The sequence below is a fragment of the Suricata suricatta genome, chromosome 5 (genome assembly GCF_006229205.1).
Source record: "Suricata suricatta isolate VVHF042 chromosome 5, meerkat_22Aug2017_6uvM2_HiC, whole genome shotgun sequence".
Lineage (NCBI taxonomy): Eukaryota > Metazoa > Chordata > Mammalia > Carnivora > Herpestidae > Suricata > Suricata suricatta.
Window position 1 is genome coordinate 4,710,751 of NC_043704.1, and position 20,270 is coordinate 4,731,020.

Below are 20,270 nucleotides of genomic sequence, written 5' to 3' on the forward strand. Positions count from 1 at the left end.
CCTACGTCTCTCCTCCTGGGGTCTCCCCAGTGCCCCCAGTGTGTTGGGTGTGGGCAGGGTGCAGGCGCCCGTGGGCGCATGTATGCGGCAGCCGCTGTGTCATCTGTGGGGGCTTCCACACCAGATGGTGAGGGAGAGCGCGCTGGGCGCGGGGACGAGACGGCCCTCCAGGCGCGCCCCCCGCGGCTCCCCTCGACTGTTCCCACAGCCGTGCGGCGTGGGGGTCACGTCAGCACACACTTTTATGGATTCTGGGTACACACGTGCCCGAGAGTGGCCACGGGCCCACGCTCTGACCACCCCCCCCCGGCCCGACTGATCCCACGCCCTCCCTCCCGGCCACGCGTGGAGGTGCTCCGCCAGGCCAGAGATGCCAGCCGCTTCCGCGGGAATGGACTAATTCATGACTCCGCCGCACGCTCAGGTAAACCCACCGAGGACACAGGCCCATGTCTGTCTCTGTCTCTCAGGGCGTGGTCGAGTTCTCTCTGTGTCTGCTGTTCGCCAAGCTGGTCAGCTACACCTTCCTGTTCTGGCTCCCCCTGTACATCACCAGCGTGGGTGAGTACTCCTGCTGAGAGCAGGCGTTAGGTTTGCGCAGGCCTGCTACCGGAGCCCCTCTCCTGTGCGGCGTCTGCCGTCTTGCACGGAAAGGCGCACACGATGCCCGGTGACTTGAGACGGACTGCTGAATCACACGGCGTGTTAGAAAACAGGTGTAGACAGAGAATGCAGGTACGAAAGGTCCGCGGCCATAACAGCAGCCTCGCTGGGGCCCCAGGGCCCATGTCGTCCCCCAGCTGTGACTCTCACTTCCACGGGGCTCTTCCCATCTGGGGCGGCTTGCATTTCAATTCAGGCCTCTTGGAACATCAGGTCACGCCCGCCGCACGCAGAGGAGGCCCCAGGGATCTGAGATAATGGAGGCTGGCTAATCCGACCTGGAAGTACTGCCTGGGGATGAGCTCTGGTTTTAGGGACTGCTGACAGCTTGCCTTGGTGCCTGAAGTCCAGCCATGGCTGAAGCCATAGATGTGACCACACACATAGCTCACACGCCGTGACCCTCCCTGTGCCGTGTGTGACCACAGTTCTTAAAGGATCCTCGAGTGCGGGGCTGCAGGCGTGGCCAAAGGGGCATGGGGACCGTCAGACGGGCTGGGAGCCGGGGATTGCAAGGGTCCCTGGGAGATGCAGGCTCTGGGGAGCACGGCAGCGAGGTGGGGCGTGGAATCCTGGGGTCCCCAGAGTACAGACTGCTATCAGGGAGGAAGACCTTCCCCTGCCCTTCAGGGTTCTCGAAGCTGGGCTCAGAGTCCCATCCACACGAGACACATTTGCAGGAGAAAATCAGATCTCGTCCGGTGCATATGGGGAATCCACATGGGCGTGGACATCCCAGAGACAGACAGGTGACAGGGCGTCCTGAGCTCGGGAGCGGGTGACTCTGGGGGTCCGGGGGGGGGGTTCCAGCAGGAAGGTGAGAGGAGGTGCTGGGCAGAGCGGCTCCGTAGGTGAAGAGGGCCCTCTGCTAGGAGCGCGCTTCCTGCCATGGGCTCGCCTGTCCAGCGCCAGTGTGGGCAGTGGTGGGGGAGGCGAGGAACGTTCCTGAATCGCTGGGTTTTGATTGCTTTCAACTCAGAATATCCTTCAGGTCAAAGTGGCCCTTGTTGGGGGCCCAAACCACATATTCCCCACGGCCACAAGGTCCGGCAGACTGGCTGAGCCCGGGGCAGGAGGGCTGAGTTTCACAGGGACAGCAGGGGAGGTGGCCAGGGGACCGCCACGTGGTGGGGGACAGAGTCTGGGAGGGAGGGAGGGTGGTAAGGAGCTGCTCCCTGCCAAGCAATCCCCTCTCCACAAGGGCAGGACAGTCGTGCAGTGTAGATAGGAGACCCCCCTCTCTGTGAGGGCAGGGAAGCCACACGTGGTGTAGACAGACATCATACCTTCTCTCTTCCTTTGTTCCCCTGCCATTGCAGAAGGGGTCATGAATTTCCTGCTTTTCAGTCTGAGTGATTAAAAAAGCTAAGTCCCTTGTATGTTTGTGCCTTGAGGACACCAGGAAAGGCTGGACCCGACTGATGGTCCCAAATGCGTCCCAGGCCTGTTTCTCCTGCAGTGGGCATCTTCAGTCCCCCTCGAAGCCCAGCATGGCTCCCTCCCCTGCTGTCTGAGGAGGCCCTCAGGGTCCGCCAGGTGTCCTGGGGCACGCCTGTGGTGCCGGAGCCTCGGTGCCAGGCAGTCCTTACTGCCTTCTGTGCTGTGCCTAACTTCCGGCCACCCGGGGACACTGGGCCGGAGGGGTGTGGACTGGGCCGCCCCGGGGACACTGGGCCGGATGGCTGGGGACTGGGCCGGACGGCTGGGGACTGGGCCATCTGGGGACACTGGGCTGGAGGGGTGGGGACTGGGCCGAGCCCGGAGTCCTATCCGGGTCAAGAGCGCGGCTTTCATCCTTCCTGCGTCTCCCACCTGGTGGTTGCCTTCGCTCCTTCGACCCGAGTTCGCCGCCGACGGCTGCTTGGTTTAGGTCACGCCCAGAAAGCACAGGGGCGCCAGGCATGGCTGTGCTGTGCTGTGACTCGCTCACCAGGACACTTGTTGTTTTGTTAGATCACCTTGACGCCAGACAAGCTGGGGAGCTCTCCACCCTGTTTGACGTGGGCGGGATCTTCGGTGAGTCCCTCCCTCCCTCCCTGTCAGACCTGGACGGTGGTGTGTGGACACCTGCGCCCCTGTTCCCTCTGAGTTGACCTCCTGTTGAGAGGAACACATGTTCCCCCAAATGTTGGATCACCCAGGTGGATGCGTGGCCGTCACCCTGGGGGGCACAGTCCCTTCCCGCTGCCCTCCCCCCCGCAGGGTACAGACTTGGAGCTGGCGCTGGTGGCAGACTGGCGGCGTCAGTGCCCTGATAGTGAAGGGGCTTTGGGGCCAGCCGAGGAGCAGGCCCTGCCCAGGGTCTTCTGGGAGATGCCCCCCGGCTCCCCCACATCCCACTGTGACCCCACATGGCCTGTTCACTGAGGCAGCTTCCTGCCAACGGTGGGCGGTAAGTGTGGACAGGGACATGGAGAAGACGATTCTCACCGCCGTCTCCATGTTCCGCCGTCACTCCGTGGGGTCCTGCCCCACACACCCCACACCACCTCCGCATTGCAGGTGGGATCCTGGCGGGCGTGATCTCAGACCGGCTGGAGAAGCGGGCCTCCACCTGTGGCCTGATGCTCTTGCTTGCGGCCCCGACGGTAAGCGAGGCCCCCCTCCAGGCTCAGCCTCATTTGTGGCTCACGGTTTCCGGATGCTGGCCGTGGGCTCAGGACCCTCAGCGTGCCCCCTCACCGAACCCGCCCAGCCCCCTTCCCCAGATGTCTCTCCCCACCCCCCGCACGTTGCCAGGCCACTCTCCATCTCTGGCTCCCTTTGGGGTGCTCCCTCCCCCAGCCCCTTCCCCATAGGCTCCCGCTCAGCCTAGATCTAGGGTCCCCCGCCTCCCCAGGCAGCAGGGACTCTGCTCACGGTAGCGCTGGCTTCCACTGCTTTTAACGCATTTGGTGGCAATGACCTTGGGCAGGTGAGGTCAGATGAAACCTACTAAGTCAGCACCATGTCAGGGCAATAGCACCGTCACTCACCGGCCTGCCTGGCACACACCTGCCCGTCACCGCTCTGCTTGGCTGTCCAGGCCTCTCAGGGCCTGGTGCCGCCCGATGCGGACCCACGGAGAACCTCACGGTAGAAATGGCAGCGTGGCCCTGTGGCCCCTGCCACAGGACCACCGCCCCCCGCCCCCGGCAGGTGCACCTGTTCGGGCGGACGGTCTGAAGAGGGGGCCGGGTGGGACGGGGGCACGGAGCCCAGGGAGAGCTGCCCAAGCCTTGTCCCCAGCCCTGGATGCTCAGAGCGGGAGGCGCCGTCAGAGCCGTACACGGGGACAGGCTTCCCGGTGCCTGGCGAGGGCTGCAGGGTCTCCGCTCCGTCTTGGGGCCCCCGCCCGGTTGCCTGCCTGAGAACCCTGGGGCCTGGCTCTTGGGAAAGAGACCCATGGGCAGCGTCCAGCTGCGCATGGTGACCAGGTGCCCCCCTGCCTTTACACCGTTCACAGCTCTACATGTTTTCCACCATCAGCAGAATGGGCCTGGAAGCCACGACCGGTGAGTCCCTGCGGCCTGGCTCTGCTCCTTCAGACGCGATTTTCACCCGTGCTACCTGATGAAGCCGGGTCACCAGTTAGCGTGGAGGCGCTGGCTGGTGCAAGTGCAGCCTGCAGTGTGGCCCAGAGAGTCCCTGTCCCTCTCCAGGGGGTGGGGGGGCCCTCCAGGAGTGAGGCCTGCCCATCCGCAGGCTTGAGAGCAAGCATGGGAGAGCACGGCCCCCCCTCTGGGGCCGTGAGGAGGCGCCCCAAGAAGCCACGTGTCCCCCCGGGAGGCAGAGGCAGGGCTGCACCCCAAGACCTGCACCCCGACAGGTGAGGACAGGCCGGCGGGGCCAGGCTCCCAGCCGCCCTCCACCAGCCGCCTCTCTGAGAGCGGGTGAGGCTGCTGGAGGCTGGTCCTTTCCTTCCTGGGAGCAGCGCCATCAGGTACAGCTCTGGCACTTGGGAAACGTTTTTTTAAATGTTTATTTATTTTCAGAGAGAGAGAGCAGGGTGGAACAGAGACGGGGGGTGGGGGGGAGGGAGAGAATCCCAAGCAGGCTCTGCACCATGAGCACAGAGCCCGAGGCCAGGCTCAAACTCATAAACTGTGAGATCGTGACCTGAGCAGAACCAGATGCTTAACCCACTCAGCCACCCAGGTGCCCCTCTTTTTTTTTTTTTAAGTTTTTAAATTTATTGTGAGAGGGGCAGAGAGAAGGGGAGAAGACCCCATATGGGCTCCCCACTGTCAGCACGGAGCCTGACTCGGGGCTCAGTCTCGAAGATGGTGAGATCATGACCTGAGCCGAAATCAAGAGTCAGATGTTCACTCCCTGAGCCCCCCAGGCTCTGAACAAGCCAGCAGTGGTGACTGGGGGATGCAGGCTGTGCGTGCGTGCGTAGAAGTTACCCAGAGGGCAGGTTGCTGAGCCAAGGGACTGCTAGGTCTCCCGTGACCCGCTGGTCCAGAAGCTTCTGCACAGAGACGTGTGAACCAGTGGCTAATTCTGGAAAGTGATCCTGGAGGACAGTTTAGAAAGTGTGCATTTTAGAAGTAGGCACGTTACCTTGCCCCCCGGGAGCTTGGCTGCTCTGGGGGTCCGGGGTTCCCTCGGGGGCAGCCGTCCACAGCTGCAGGAACAGAGAGAGAGAGAGAGAGAGAGAGAGAGAGAGAGAGAGTGAGTGAGCCCTTCCCGCTGCAGAGCAGGCCAAGGCCAGATTTGTGCTGGCCGGCACTGACGACGGGGAGCATTCGCACACCCCCGGCACGTCCATGCTCGGGACACTGGGGTTCTGGTCCCTCTGGGCTGTCAACGCTGGCCGCCAGTTGAGGGTCGAGAAACGGAGTTGCAGGTTCTCTGGACATAGCCTGGGCCTTCGGGGGAGCGTGGTGGGGACTTAGGAACATACCTGGGGCAGGCTTGGAGGACCCCCACCGCGCTGGCTCCAGCACCCACTCACCCTGCACCCCCGCCGGGCCCACACGTGATAGCAGGGGCGTGTCCCAGGGGCTGCCGAGACCCCGGGGCCTCCCCCAGAGGGTGCTGTTGTGCTGCTAAATGCCTCCTGGTTTCTGGTTCCCACAGCCATGCTGCTCCTCAGTGGCGCCCTGGTCAGCGGGCCATACGCCCTGATCACCACTGCCGTGTCCGCCGACCTGGTGAGTGGCCACACGTCTCCGCGCCTAGCGGGGGAGAGGGCGGGTCAGAGACACTCTCTGTGAGTAAAACGGCGTCTCTAGAGAAGGAGCATCCACCCGTGACTGACATCTCTGCTCCTGCGAGTCCCCGGAAGCAAGTAGAGGGAGGCGCTGGCCCATTCTGTAAGTGAGGGTTGGAGCCAGGCCGAGGGGCTGGTCTGAGGCCCAAGGTCAGAAGCCAGCGGCCTGGCTGGCTCCATCCTCAGTGCCACCCTTGCCTGACCCTGGGGGCTGGTGACCACGCACCCCAAGCTCACCTCTGGGCCCAGGTCTGAGGCGCAGGGGGCTCGGCTCCTCCCTTCATGCGGCCCCCCGGGCTTGGGGACCCCAGAGCCGATCAGGACGGGGTCCTGAGCCCCAGAGGACGTGCTCCAGAGAGGACGCAAGCCAGCATTCACGGTGGGAGATGCCAGTGCCGTGGGGGGGGGGGAGCCTTCCAGGCCTTGGGGTCCATGGAACAGCCCACCTGTCCTTCCTGGAGGGAGGGGGCTGCTGACAGGTGACCTCGGACTCCGCTTGGCTCGGAGGGGGTGGGGCCGCCCTCGTGCGCCTGACAGGAGAGGCACTGCACACAGAGGCCACCGTCTAGCGCGTCCCCACGCCGCTCGCACCGAGGTACAAGATCCTGTTTGAAAAGTCATTTCCTAAATAAACGGGAGAGAAGAGACACATCCCCACGGAGAAGAAGGCCTGCGGACACTCTGGCCTCGGCACCTCGCCCACGGTGACGTCACACCCGCAGGAGACACCTGATGGATGGCCCCCCCAGGGGACTGGGTCAGCACCAGCAGTGACAGGGCGCATGACGGCGTGACCCTGGACACGTGCGGCAAAGACGTCACCTCTGAGACCGCCCTCCCCGAACCCAAGGAGGAAATATCCCTCACAGGCCAGCAGAGGGGCACCCCCCACCCACTCAGGGCCGTCAGGGTCAGGGCCCAGGAAAGGGTGCAGCCTGCCGCAGCCAGGAGGAGGAGGAGGAGGAGAAGGAGCAACGGCCAAGCATCGTGTGGTGTCCTGCACAGAATGAGGTCAAAGTCGATGGTGGATGAAAACCCACGAGTTAGGTCACCGTGACGCATCTGTGCAGGCCCTGACCGTGGCGATGCAGCAAGGCGTGTGAGGCGGCAACCCAGGGCACGAGGGCACCGGGCACATGGCCTGGGTCCTGTCTTGACAGACGTGCACCTAAGACTCTTCCTGGGTGAAACCACCAGCAGCCCCCAGAAATGGTTCGGAGACTCGTGGGCAGGATGGCTGGCCTCCCCTCCCCCGCAGGCCCCTGTGGCTTCTGGAACTTTCCTGCCTCTGGTGGCTCTGCTTCTCTTCTGCGTCTCTGTCAGGTTCTCACAGAGTCACCCCAGAACTCACCGGGCACTCGCTCCCTCTCCTGCTTGGGGCCGTGGCAGGCACGGAGGCTGCAGCCCCCATGCCTGACCCTGGCCCTCCCCTCGGGGCCGGCATCTGCCCGGCACTCACCTGCCCAGCGATCCAGCACTCCATCCTCGGCCCCTTAGGCCCTTCGCTCCCGGGACAACCAGAGGCCCCGGCAGGTCAGCAGGGAGAGGCAGAGGCGTGCTCTGGGGAGCCCACCAGGCACAGCCCCCCATCAGCCCACCTTTGTGGTCATGTCTGCACGGGCACAGAAGGCGCTGGGAGGGGCGCCAGCAGACGGGTCACGGCCCTCTGTCCCGTGCATCAGAGGACAGAGCAGGGACTCCAGACTCCAGGAAGCACGGTTAGGGGCGATTGTCGCTGTGCATGTGTGCTTTAGTTTATGTACTGCTGCGCACGTGCACACAGACACCTGTCCTTATAGGCTTTGGTTTGTGACGTTTTAGGGTCCCAAGCCCTTTTCTCCCCAATCAGGTACTTTTCCTTTACCGACCTCAGCTTGTGCTCCTTCCGCCCTGCCCTCCATGTATCTCTTTGAAAACCACAGCCCCCCGCGGCCTGTGGTTTAGGACCCAGCAGCCCCCACACTGGTGTCCCGGCCCTGCCCTCCTCCCCTCCCTGCCTGACACTGCATTAGCCGGGTTGGGTTCTAGGTACTCCGTAGCCATCGGCAGTGTCACAGCCCCTCGAGGGGACATGGCCGTGGACATGGATGCCGGCCCCTCGGGCGGGGACACGTCAGTGCCTCTCTCTTCCGCATTGGCGGGTGCGGTGTGCCGAGTGAATCGCTGATTATTGAAGAATTCTAAGAGCTCTTAAACCATGATGTGTTTGAACAGTGTCTCCAACGGTGTCTGTCTTACTGTTGAAAACCCATAAGCTTTGTGTATTTTCCCAAAGTAAGTTTGGAACGGAGCGGAGTTCAGATTTCCTGGTGGGAAATGCCCCATGTTCTGAATTGCTTTGCAACGTTGTCGGGTAAACTGTTGCAAAGAGGCGCAGGCCTGCCTCTCACCGGTGCCGAGATGGGCCTCACGTCCGGTTTTCCCTCTCTTCTAGGGGACGCACAAAAGTCTCAAAGGAAACTCCCACGCCCTGGCCACCGTGACCGCCATCATCGACGGGACCGGGTCTGTAGGTACGTGGGTATCTTCAGGGCCAGCAGGTTAATGGTGGTCGGACGGGAAACCACATCGTCATGTTCTGGTTCCCAGATGCCAAGGGTTCCAGATGCTTTGGTAATTGTAGTGTTGCTGGCCTTTTTTTTTTTTTTTTTTTTTTTTTTTTTTACTGCATGAAACTGTTTACAGTATTGTTATAGTGCTTATTTTAAACGAAAGATTATTTTTCAAGACTCTTTCAAAGGTTATTTTTAGTTAGGTAGTTAATGATGCTGGTAAAAGTGTTTTGTTTTGTTTTGTTTTGTTTTTGTCTACAAATGGGGGTGACCCCGTAACTTAAAAACATAAAGATTCGCACTGGATTGGGCCGCAGAGGTTCCAGGAGAGTAGGCCGTGGCCTGAGAGGTCCCCACAGACGCGGGGCAGGGAGAGGGTCAACGGGCAAAGTCCTACAGAAACTCCCCCCTCTTATTCAGGTAATTTTACAAAGAGAACTTAATCTAAAATTTCATCCGAATACAGAAGACCCACAAAAATCTTGACAAAAAGGACAATGTCTCCTCTCTCAAAGGTGGTGCTTACCTATGCTCGATCTTACTTACAGTTAAAAGGTATTAACTTTTTAAAATAAAAAACTATTGGGGTCCCTGGGGGGCTCAGTCCGTTGAGCATTCAGGTCAGGTCATGATCTCACGACTCCTGGGTTTGAGCCCCGCGTCGGGCTCTGTGCTGACAGCTCACAGCCTAGAGCTGCTTCGGATTCTCTGTCTCCCTCTCTCTCTCTGCCCTTCCCCTCCTCACGCTCTGTCTCTTTCTCTCAAAAATAAATAAATGTTAAAAAATATAAAAAACAAATACATAAAAATAAATAATCATTAATAACTTGTACTAATGGAAAAATATGGTACTTATAATCACTTAAAGTTCAGTTAGCATTTCAGCAAAGGTGTGAAATTATGGTAATAATTTATTGTAAAAACCAACTGAGGGCAGTTTGATTAATTTCATACCCCAGAGTTCAGGTGCTTGCTGTTGACAAGTCTGAATCATTAAGCAAGAAAAGAGGCTCTGACAGTTACTGTGAAAAAGCGACCTTTCTCTAAATCCCACGCCTCAGCAGCCCGGAGGCTGTAGGAACGTTCTAAGGTGCAGGTCGTGGGTGGGAGAGTAAGGCAGCATCCCCACACTCAGTCTCGGGTCAAGGTCACGCACATCAGAGCGCCAGTTCTCTGTGACACAACCGTAACACCTCAGGTCCATTCCGTTACAGAATTTCTGTCAACCATGGATTTTTAAAATTGTCAGTAGAAGAAAGTAATACAATGTTCAGATCGCTTTCAGTATTCAAAGTTCAGCCCCATTCAGAAACAGATAAACGGTATATGGCTCTTAAATGAGTCAGGACAAATAAACTTTACAAAGAGACGACTCATAAGGGACTGGCCGGCCCTTCTCAAACACGAGCAGATCAGGAGCGCGTGCAGACCCGGAGCAGGGGCGTGCCGCGTCTGTCCACCGTGGCCGGACGGCTCCGGGGGAGGCACGCTGCGTGCCTGGCTGGAAGTGGCTTCCCTCCATGTGAAGGACTGCGTGCTGGGCTTTTCACCCAGACCAGCTGTTGGCACAGTGTGGCCTCTGGGCCATCGGCCCCCTGACTTATCGCTGCCATTTGGAGACCGACGGAATCTGAATTACGTTCACTTGGCAGGAAAACTAGCAGGTCCCCAAGCATAGAGATCGAGGTGTGAGCAGCCTTGTTCCGGTTCTGGAAGAGCACTCAGTGGCGCGCTCTGGAGGAAAGACGGGTGGCGGGGCGCAAGGCTCCTGCGCTCAGAGATGACAGTGCAAACCGCTGAAGCCTGCTCCGACCCGCAAGTCAGGAAGCTGACGGCAGCATTCTGGACCTTTCTCCACCTTCGTGCAGGGAGCACGCGCTCTGTGACGGCTCCTTGCCAGCCGGGGACCCTGTAGCCTCCCGACAGCTCCCTGCCAGCCAGGGACCCTGTAGCCTCCCGACGGCTCCCTGCCAGCCGGGGACCCTGCAGCCTCCCGACAGCTCCCTGCCAGCCAGGGACCCTGCAGCCTCCCGTCCGGCCTGCCCGGCACCAGCGCCTGTGCTCCTACCTCGTCCCTCACTGGATGCGGGATGCCCGTGCTCAGGAGTGTGGCCGGTGGCGCCCGCAGCCACCCTGAAGGACCCCGCAGCCATCCTGCTGTCACCTGCTGCCCCAGGCGTCCGAAGTGGGGGGACTGAGAGGGAGGGGGCACATGGGTGGGGGGAACATCTGGCGTCAGGACGGTCTCATGGCAGCAAAGCCAAGCTCTTGCCAGACGAAGGTGCCTCAGTAGAAGCATGGGTCCACTGGCGCCTGGCACCTGGGGCTGCCCCTCTGTGTGGGCCTCTCTCCTGGCAGTGCCCATGGGCCTGTGTGGTAGCTGCAGGTAGGCAGCCGCCATCCGGTGCCAGGCACCCACTGCCGTCTCACTAATGCAGGATCCCAAGCTCTCCCCAGCGCTCTCCGCTGCCAGCGGCCCCCCTGTGGCTGCTCACAAACACCAGCATGTCCCTGCACGGGGCCTTTGCATTAGCTGTGCCCCTGCGCTAGAGGCGCTCCCCTCCGGGAACCTCACGCCCGTGCCCTGTGCCCTGGGAGTCCTTGCTCAGGAATCACACCACCGTGTCAGCGAGAAGGCTCGGCCTGCCGGGAAGGCAGACCCTCGTCCCCCGCACTCGGGGCCTCTCTTCTCCGCGGCACCTTCCACCCGCCTGCCTTGTGCCATCCCCTCTCCCTCCGCCTGGACAGGAGGATTCCCAAGGACAGGAGTCTGCTCTGCCCCCTGCCTATTAGCACAGAGATGCTGCCTGCAGCAGAGTCACTCGGCGAAAGGAAATGAATTGCCTGGCCATTACGGCACCCAGCACGGCAGACAGCCGGCCGCCTCCTGTGGGGGTGTCGAGTTCACAGGGGAGGGGCTAGGCCGGAGGGCACCGCTCATCAGGACGGGGCGCCTGTCCCCAGAGCCCCCGGCCCCCCTCTGGCCGCCTTCCCAGGGCCCCCGGCAGCTCGCCTCGTGCAGCAGGTCCGGCTTGTTCTAAGAGGCACCGGGCATAAGGGGGCCCGGCTTGAGCCTCTCTTCTTCCCCAAACTCCTAGCTGCCCTGTTTGTGGATCATGGGGTGACTTTGAATTTGCTGGGCAGTGCCAGGGGTCACCCCCGTGATGTTTAAGTTGAGACATTTCCCTTCAGGGGGCCTGGGGGCAGGCAGCATGGCTTTGCCGGCCCTCCCCACCCACATGAGACAGCCCCCGGGGCCCAGAAGACACACTCAGTCGGGAATCGGGCCGCTTCTGGGCTGAGCTCAGTTCTCATGAGCCGTGTGACTTGGGGCCACCTTCCATTCCTTCTGTCCCCAGCGGACGGTCCGTAGGTCCGTCCAGCTGCCACTGTGAAGCCATGTCTTCAGGCCACCCTACGGCTCTCCGGCAGCGTCGATGGCTTCTTCACAGCAGACGCTGGCGGTGTGCAAGGACGGAAGTGTGAATTAGGCAAAAAGCACATCTTTCTTGACATTTGTCTCAAAACAAGAGGGAGCAGATGTGCCTGGCTGAGGGAGGTGGGTGCCCCAGCGAGCCCCCGGGGAAACCAGGGCTCAGCTCTAAGCGCCTTCCCCCGCCCCAGGAAGGATGGCCAAGGGCACCTAGACCAGCCCGTTCTCTTCGTAACCTGCAGGGCACTAGGCGCAGAGCCCTCGTGCCTCGACCACCGCGGCCCCTGCGGCTCTGCTCGCTCCAGGCCTCGGCCCCAGGAAGCCCCCGCCGTGCAGCAGCCACACCCCTGCCCTCCCCTCTCTGCTCAAGGGCCGCCCCTCCAACGAAGGAAGAACGGCTTGGGCGGAAGGACGGCTCAGTGCTCAGAGCCGCCTCCCCATGGGGCGCACGCCTGTGGTTCCCGTTCCACACACAGCAGGTGCATGGCGCCTCGAGTTTTTTCCAGCTAATGTTTATTTTCCAAAGTAACACTTGATGTGCCTTCCGAGGCCAGAGATGTCGGTCCGTGTGCCGCCCCCAGCCCAGCCCCTCCTTCGAGATGCAGCCACGTCAGCTGCTCCCTCTCGTCAGAGCTGCACACGAGTCTGTGTGCTTCTCCGCCCCTCGGCTGGACGCCTCTGCTGTCCTGCCGGGAAGGAGGCCGGGGCTTGGCTCCTGAACCCCCCTTCCCCTTCGTCCTCAGTCAGCCCGTCTCATCGTGTCGGCGGCGGCTCCCTCTAAGCCAAGAAATAAGCTCTCTGCGGTTGTGCGCGCTGCCTTGCTTCCCCGTCACCCGCTCTGGCCTCAGCTGTGAGGGGCGAGCAGTGCTCCGGTGCCCTGTCCCCAAGCCTCGGCCCCACCGCGCCCCCACGCTGGCCCCATCGTCTAGCTCCCCGTCTGCCCCTCTTCAGTGGGGACTTGCAGTGGCCTCCTGAGTGGTAGCCCACGGGAGGGGAGCGTGGGGCCGGGAGCGTGAGCAGTCCGATTCTGCTCCAGCTTGTGGGTGGGAATCCTGGGCTAAAAGAGCTTTTCTTCAGGATTCCAGTGTCTTGGAGCTCACGGCCTCCACTGAGAGGTCTGCTGCCCCCTCGGCCCAGCCTTCTGCCTGCTTCCCCCCAAAACCTCTGGGCACACTTCTTTATCCCTGGCGCCTCTCTTCAGCCCCTGTGCCTCGGAGACCCGGGCACTCACTCCACCTTCCCCTCTGCGAAATTGTGCCTTGTGTCTTCCCTGGCCTGAGACCCTTCCCGCTGTCTGTCTCTAAGTCCTGGAGAACTGACTAGTCAGATGTTAGTTAACCTTTGTCGGTTAATCCGTCCATCTTTTTCTTTGTTTCCTTCTTTCCTGTCTTCTTCTCTTTTCTCTGCTTTCTCAGAGATGTTTTGACTTTGCTTTCCAATCTTCACTTGGGCGGCCATCATGTTGGCATGTTCTTATTTCTTGGACGCAGCGTATATTACATTGAATCCTGGAATTGTGGATACTAGTTTTGTGAAAATATCATATGGTCTGAGTTAGTTTTCTATCGATCATCTGAAGGTGTTACAATTTCCTGGGACTTTTCTCCCCCCCAATTTGCTTCTTTCCTCTGGGTTCCCCTCCTTTCCACTTCTTTACTGTCACCTTGGAGGTTTCTCAGACACAAGTGAGTCGGGCCGGCCCTTCGTAAATTTGATTTTGAGAATGAGCCACCAAGCACTTACTAGGAGCCCTTTCCGCACAGAGTGGCGTGTCGACTTCTGGTTGTCCCAGCCATGGGCTCCCACTGGAATCTGGAGGAGACTCCCCAGTGCCCGCCGGGCGTGGGCCTGGGGCCGGCACTCCCGTCACTGGGGGAGGGTGGGCACCTGCTGGGTGGTGGTGAAACATACACATAGGTCCGTGCTTTACATATGTGTATACTTCTCCCCCCACCACTGAGGAGCACAGACGAGCGGCCCCTTCACAGTGGCTGTGTATTGAGTGTGCACCCCTGAAGGCAGAGTGCCCAGTACAGCCGCAACACCCATCATCCAACGAGCCAGTTAGCGTGGACGGTATTAGAACTTACGAACCTTGCTCAGTTCACCAGGAATACGTTTCCTAACATAAGTGTATCTACGCTTGTGCGATAGATTCAGATTCCACTAATAAAGTCGTTCTCTGGGGTTGTTGGGCCAAAGTGTTAAGGTCAAGTACATAGTTTTAGATGTGCTTCCAGAAACAGGCTGTGCCCGTCGCATCCTCCCCGGGACTGCGCACGACCAGTCTGGGAGGCGGGGATGAGGCTGCGCTGTTTCCGTGTGGTTTTCCTGCAGTGTGGGGGAGGTGCCGGCACCGCGCTCCACGCTCGCCGGGCCTGGGGGTCTCGGATATCGCCTTCCGGCGCCTTCCTCACACCGCCCCTGTGCTGCGCTTGCCCCCCTGCAGGAGCGGCGCTGGGCCCCCTGCTGGCTGGGCTGCTCTCCCCTTCAGGATGGAACAACGTGTTCTACATGCTGATGGTCGCCGACGCCTGTGCCTTACTGGTGAGTCTGAGGTGCCGTCCGGACGCCGTGACGCTCGTGCCCACGGGAGCGCAGCCCACGGGGAACCTTGGCTGAGACCCTGCAGCCTCCCCGGGTGCCTGTGATCCGAGGCCTTCCTCTCTGTGGTCTGAACAAGTGTCAGAGCAGAGCGGCCCGTCCACAGGCTCCTCCCTGCGTGGGCTCCTGGCCCATGCTCTGCCGTGGGCGGTGCCCCTGGGGCAGGCGGCCTGGCCTCTGCTCTGCAGCCCCCGTGCCGGTTAAATGGGCACAACAATGGCACCCCGAGACGGAGCTGGCAGGCCCAAGCCCCCTCGATGCAGTGACCTTGGTGCCCCAGTGCCCCTCCTGCAGGAAGTGGATCCCCGGGGCCGACGGCGACGGGAGTGGAGGAGCAGGGGCTGTGGGGGGCGGGGGCCGGCGCCCAGCTCCCGTCCGTGGCCCTGCTCTGTGCACAGCTGCCGGACAGAGAGGCCGGGCACCCATCACTGGTGGGCCGCGCTCCCTTGAGGGGGGCTGGCGTGTGCTCCACCGCAGCACCCCTGTGCCCGGGGTCCCCGACCTGCGACCACGTGCCTCCTCTCGCTTCCCCAGAAACCCTCCGAGGTTGATCTCTGTGAGGACGAGTTGAGGCTTTGGAAACACCAGCTGTACCCGTCAGATGGGAGTTCCACGTTTTCATTCCCGGGCCGTTACAGGACCCCCGCTTCCTAGAGGGCCCCGGGCCGGCCTTCGCCCCGGCGGCCTGTTAGGTGCTCGGAGGCTGTTCCTCCGAGCGTCTGTCTGTGTGCATGCCCGCGGGCTTCAGCGACGTCCCAGATCGGTCCCACTAAGCGGCAGCGAGGCGTCCATCGCGAGCAATGCGGGGAGCACACTTCTGCTTCCTTTTAAGTGCACAGCCGGCCCCGTGGAAGGCAGGTCCTGGGACCCGGAATGTCGAGGCAGCACAGACAAGCCCCGGGCTAGAGCGGCGGGGACTGAGGGGTAGGGGTTCTGTGCCCTGGGAGCAGGGGTGGGGAGTCGGGTCGGCTCAATGGGAGCAGGAGGCCGGGAGCCTCCTAGGGCTGGGCTCCCTCGGGCACATGGGTCCAGGAAGACAAGGGTCAGTGTCCAGCCGAGGTTGGCTGGGGGTCATCCCTGAGGACGTTTAGCCCCGGGCCTGCCGATAGCAAGCTTTCATTTTTGAACTTACGTAAATACACATAATATGTAGAAAAGAATGTCTGAAGTTGGTCTGGAACTGTGATGTACCCGGTTCTTGGGCAGAAGCAAATCTTAACTCATTGGCAAGGGATGGGCCTCACCGCAGCTCACACCCGGCAGAGAGGACCCTCGATCTGAAACCAGGCCACGGTCCAGTGTGATCGAGGTGACAGACCCCACGGACTGCAGAACAAGACCCCCCACATGCAGATAAGACGTAGTGGCACTGAAGCTCTCCCAGAGGGACGTGCGTCCACGAGGAAAGAACGGGAGTGTGTGAAGCAGAGACGCGGACGCCCCTGGGTGCAGCACAGCACGGAAGCCATGGCCGGCACCAGACACAAAACACAGAACGGAGCCCAGGGGGAGTCCAGGGGCGGGGACAGAGCACAGTCGAAGACGGGACAGCAGAACTATCCAGAATGGGAAGCAGGGCTGCACGGTGGAGAAGGGTGGTGAGCGCAGGCATGCAAACGTGACCGTGAGTGGCCTGCCCTCCCCAGGCAGTGGCTGGGCTTAAGGCCTCTGCACCCATGACACGGTACAATTGAGAAAGGACAGAAGAGGATGTGAAGGTACCAGCCGGCAAGGGACAACCGGAAGCAAACTGCACCAGCCGGGTTAGGTGGGAGCCCACAGGAGAGCGAGACCTTCTCCCCGCTGCTCAAGGGACCCGTTGCCCATGCCCCTGCCAGGTCTGGGGCTGGGACCCCAACACCCTGCAGGCCACGCTGTGGGGTCAGAACCCGGGGCCCTGCCAGACAGTCTGTGGCCTCAGAGCCCGGTGGCCCTGCTGCCACAGGCATGGGCTGACCCAGGTCGGGGCCCCCGGCGTCTGGGCAGGCACCCAGAGCAGGCAGGCCCCCCTCATCTTGCGTGCAGACGCGGTGCTGATCACACACGGGAGTGTGACCTTTTTTTTTTTTAATCCTTTTAAAATACTTATTTTTGAGAGAGACAGAGTGTGAGCAGGGGCAGAGCAGAGAGAGAGGAAGACACAGAATGGAAGCAGGCTCCAGGCTCCGAGGTGTCCGCACAGAGCCCGACGCGGGGCTCCACCTCACGAAGCGTGAGATGGGGACCTGATCGGAAGTCGGCTGCTGAACCGGCTGAGCCCCCAGGCGCCCCGCGGGAGTGTGACCTTTGTCCTTCAGACTCGATCCTACTGTCGGCAGCATCTCCTTCGCGTTACACGCCCCGCCTCTTCTGCCCTTCGCGCCTGTGACCTGCCCTGGATGACGGCGGGCCCTCCCCACCAGCGCACATGCAGCCGCTCGGTGGGACGTGCGTGGATCAGCCCCGACATGCCCCCTGTTCTGCCCCATGGCCATGTGCCTCTGCCCTGCGCTCCTCTGCCCTGCGCTCCTCTGCGGAGCTCCTGCTTGGGCCCCCCGTGGGCTGGGGTCAGCTTGCGGAAAGGCCCAGATCCGAAGCCGCGGACGCAGTTAGGTGTGGCCCCCGGTCGCCAGTGTGGCTCCATAAATGGCCTGGCCCTGAGAGCACATTCGGGACCAGTGCCGGGCAAGGCAGAGCCCTGTCCCTGGTTTGCTCCCACGGCAGAGGCAGAGGCCACACCCTCTCCCAGAAGTCTCCCAAGAAAACATGGCTGTTCCAAAGGCAGCCTGGTCCGTGCCTCGGGTGCTGGGGCCCAGGAGATGCTCGGCTGCTCTTCTGAGTCCCCGGTGCGGCTCTCTAGACCTCCCCCCACCCCCCGAACCACCGTGATCATGGGCCACCGGGTCTTCATTCTCTTGTCCTAACTTGGATATTTTATGATTGGACTCACTTCATTTTGAACGTTACTTGATCCTGGACATTTTAAGCTGAAATCTGTCCTTGCCTCCAGGAGCACGGCCTCCGTGTGACTCACAGGCCCACAGCCTGGGGCCCGGGATGCCCTGGCCTGTGACTTGGGGCCTGAGCGGCCGTCTGCTGGCAACTGACGTGGGGTCCCCACCCATGGGGTCTCCCCAGGCGCTGACACGGGGTCCCCACCTCAGGGTCTCACCGGGCACTGACGCGGGGTCCCTGCCTACGGGGTCTCTCCGGGCGCTGACGTGGGTCCCCACCCACAGTGATGGCCTCTCATCCTTGTCCTTTGTTCTGGGTGCAGTTCCTGATTCGCCTCATCCACAAGGAGCTGAGCTGCCCCGGGTCGGCGACCGGGGACCAGGTTCTGTAAGTGCCCCTCCCCCCCCACACCCCCAGCAGGAGGCTGAGGGCCTCCCTGCCTGCCTCCCCGGCCCCTCCTAAGACCCAAGGGAGGAAAACCCACCATCTCCTTCATGCTGATTCTTCCTTTCCTAATAAATGCCTCAGGGTGGCTGATCCTGGTAGTTAATCTCTCCTCAGAATCTGCAGGAAAACATCAGGAAAATTGCCTTCTGTGTTGTATTTGAGCTGCGGCTTCAAGACCAGAATAACAGCCCCCAGAGCCCAGCCTGCCCCCCCCCCCCGTCCCTGTCCCTCTGTGTCCCCAGGCGGCCCCAGAGGCTCTTGGGAGCTTGCGCGTCCCTCCTGTGCCTGCTCTGGCCGTGTCACGAGCTGCCCCTTTGGCCTCCTCTTCCAGGTCCAAGGAACACTGACCACCGCATCCCCTGGAGGGAGGCGGCCTGTCCTTCACCAACGGCCTGTCAAGGGAGAGTTCACGTTACAGGATCCTGTGTTGGGAACAGTGATGGGCCCTTGCCGTTTGCACTCACCCTGGAAAAGACAGAAGCCACCCCAAGAGGGTCCAGGTGCCGTTTTAGGCGGGCTGTGGAGCTCAGCACAGCGGACAGGGGCGCGTGGGCAGTGCCCTTGCTGCGGCCGGGCTGGGGACACGCGGCGGGAAGGGCAGGCGCTGGCGGCTGGTGCTCAGACAAGCCTGAGTCTGAGGGGCTGCAGCAAGGCTGTCAGAGCAGGGGCGCCGTGCTGGCGGGACCTTGATGTCCTGCAAACGGGCCGCGTGGGGACCGGGTGCCGAAGCGGGCGCGGGGCGCGGAAAGGTGTCACAGCATGAGCAGCCATGAGGCCGTCAGCCTGCTCGCCGGGGGCTCCGGGAGTGCCAGCGCCGAGCGCCCGGGGCCCCTGCGGGTGTCGGCGGTTGTGGCCGGCGTGGGCGTACTGGTGTGGTAGTCACCGCGACTCGCCGGGCGCCTGGGACCGGCTGCAGTCCGTCGCGCCGGCGTGGGGCTGTTTACTTAGGATGTGGTGTGCGTTTTAGAAGTCGAAGAAAATAAATGGCATTTTGTTATTTATTAAGACAAACTCTCATTGGTTTGTGGTTTTTTGGCCATTTGTTTTCCCAGCTGCCTCACAAAACACTTCTCGGCTCTTTGAAATAAAATGGTTTTTTAAAGTTTATTTTTATTTATTTATTTATTTGGGGAGAGAGAGTCCAAAGCAGCCCCCTGGCTGTCTGCCTGGAGGAGGCGGCTCGTTCTCACAGAGCGGCAGATCACGCCGAGAGCGAGGGTCTGCGCTTCTCCGACGGAGCCACCAAGCGCCCGAAATAAAACGTTTAAAAAAAACCCTCAAGCAGAGTGTTGATTATGTCTGCTCACGTTTCCCTCCTGCTGAAAAAGAAAACTTCCAAACACCGAGTTCTTGGTTTTCTCGGGTTGGACATGCTCCGGAGCTCTGCGGGGCTCTGCGCGGGTTGTTCATGGCGAGGTGGGGGCCACCGTGCTCAGGGGGCCGGAACCCGGGAGTTTACCGTCGGGCAGGTACCACCGGGAGGAGCAGGGCCGCCCCCGAAACGACCAGCGCCGGGCCAGCTCTGCGCTTCACCCCAACGACAGGCAACAGGCCCTTCTCCGCCTGTGTGACGGGGGCGCGTGGTCGCCTCCCCCGCCACAGCGCCGAGGGCCACCGCGGGAACGCAGCCCAGCGCCCAGTGTTCCCCCGCAGGCTCCTGCCTCAGGCTCTGCAGAGAAGGGCCAGGGAGACGGGGTCTCCTGCCGGCCTGTGCTCCCCAGACAGTCTTGCTTCGCTCAGTGACCAAGCCGCTTGCACATCTGTAAGTTCCCTCCTGCGAGAATACACTCTCCGCAAGCACCGTGTAGACTGCACGCGCGCTACACACAGTTCGCTCCGCCCACCGGGTTCGCTTTCCCTCCGGTTCCTTCCCTGTTGTTTCTTCATTGCAGCAGGGGTCCGCTCCTTTTTGCCTTCCCTCCCTGTCCCGGCAGCAGGGTCCCCGAGACCTGTGCTTGGTCACCCCACGGCCTCTGTCCGAGGTGTCCGGGGTCAGTATCGACTCACCACACCAGCAGGGCAGAGGCAGACACAAACATGCGTTCGCTGATACACAGAGAATCCTCCCCGTTGACCTGCTGGAGCCCCTGCTGCCTGAGGCCTGAAGCCGCCTAGTGCTGGGGTGAGACCCTCTGCCCCTGTGCCCCCGCCCCAGAGAATGGCCACCATCAGTTGTGATTCAGCGGCAGGAAGCTTCCAGGCCATTCTTTTTCCGACTGGGGGGGACTGAAGTCCGAGACGGTCTTCCCCAAGCCACAGAGGAGGGGCCCCTCCGCTCTCCGGAGCCTGCAGGGGACCCCGGGGCACCTGCTGAAACCCACAGTTGGCATTTGAAAGCGAGGAGCACACGCAGCTACTTCGTGAGGCAGTTTAGCGGAAACGTTCTGGATCCAGGACTGGAAGATCTCGCCGCCCCTGTTACAGGAAAAGGCCTGTGATT

At 61.4% G+C, this 20,270-nt stretch overlaps 1 protein-coding gene across 2 annotated transcripts in view; it reads left to right on the top strand.

The window, feature by feature from the left end:
- The window catches only part of SLC37A1 (solute carrier family 37 member 1), a 75,884-nt gene extending 56,947 nt beyond the window's left edge, over positions 1 to 18,937 (top strand). For both annotated transcript variants that reach the window (XM_029938914.1, XM_029938913.1), the window contains exons 12-20: positions 471 to 561; positions 2,617 to 2,679; positions 3,166 to 3,251; positions 4,109 to 4,157; positions 5,728 to 5,801; positions 8,295 to 8,373; positions 14,295 to 14,392; positions 17,706 to 17,770; positions 18,162 to 18,937. In XM_029938914.1, the coding sequence (XP_029794774.1) occupies positions 471 to 561; positions 2,617 to 2,679; positions 3,166 to 3,251; positions 4,109 to 4,157; positions 5,728 to 5,801; positions 8,295 to 8,373; positions 14,295 to 14,392; positions 17,706 to 17,770; positions 18,162 to 18,177 (621 nt within the window). In that variant the 3' untranslated portion in view covers positions 18,178 to 18,937. The remainder of the gene's footprint in view (positions 1 to 470; positions 562 to 2,616; positions 2,680 to 3,165; positions 3,252 to 4,108; positions 4,158 to 5,727; positions 5,802 to 8,294; positions 8,374 to 14,294; positions 14,393 to 17,705; positions 17,771 to 18,161) is intronic.
- The last annotated feature ends 1,333 nt before the right edge of the window (positions 18,938 to 20,270 follow it).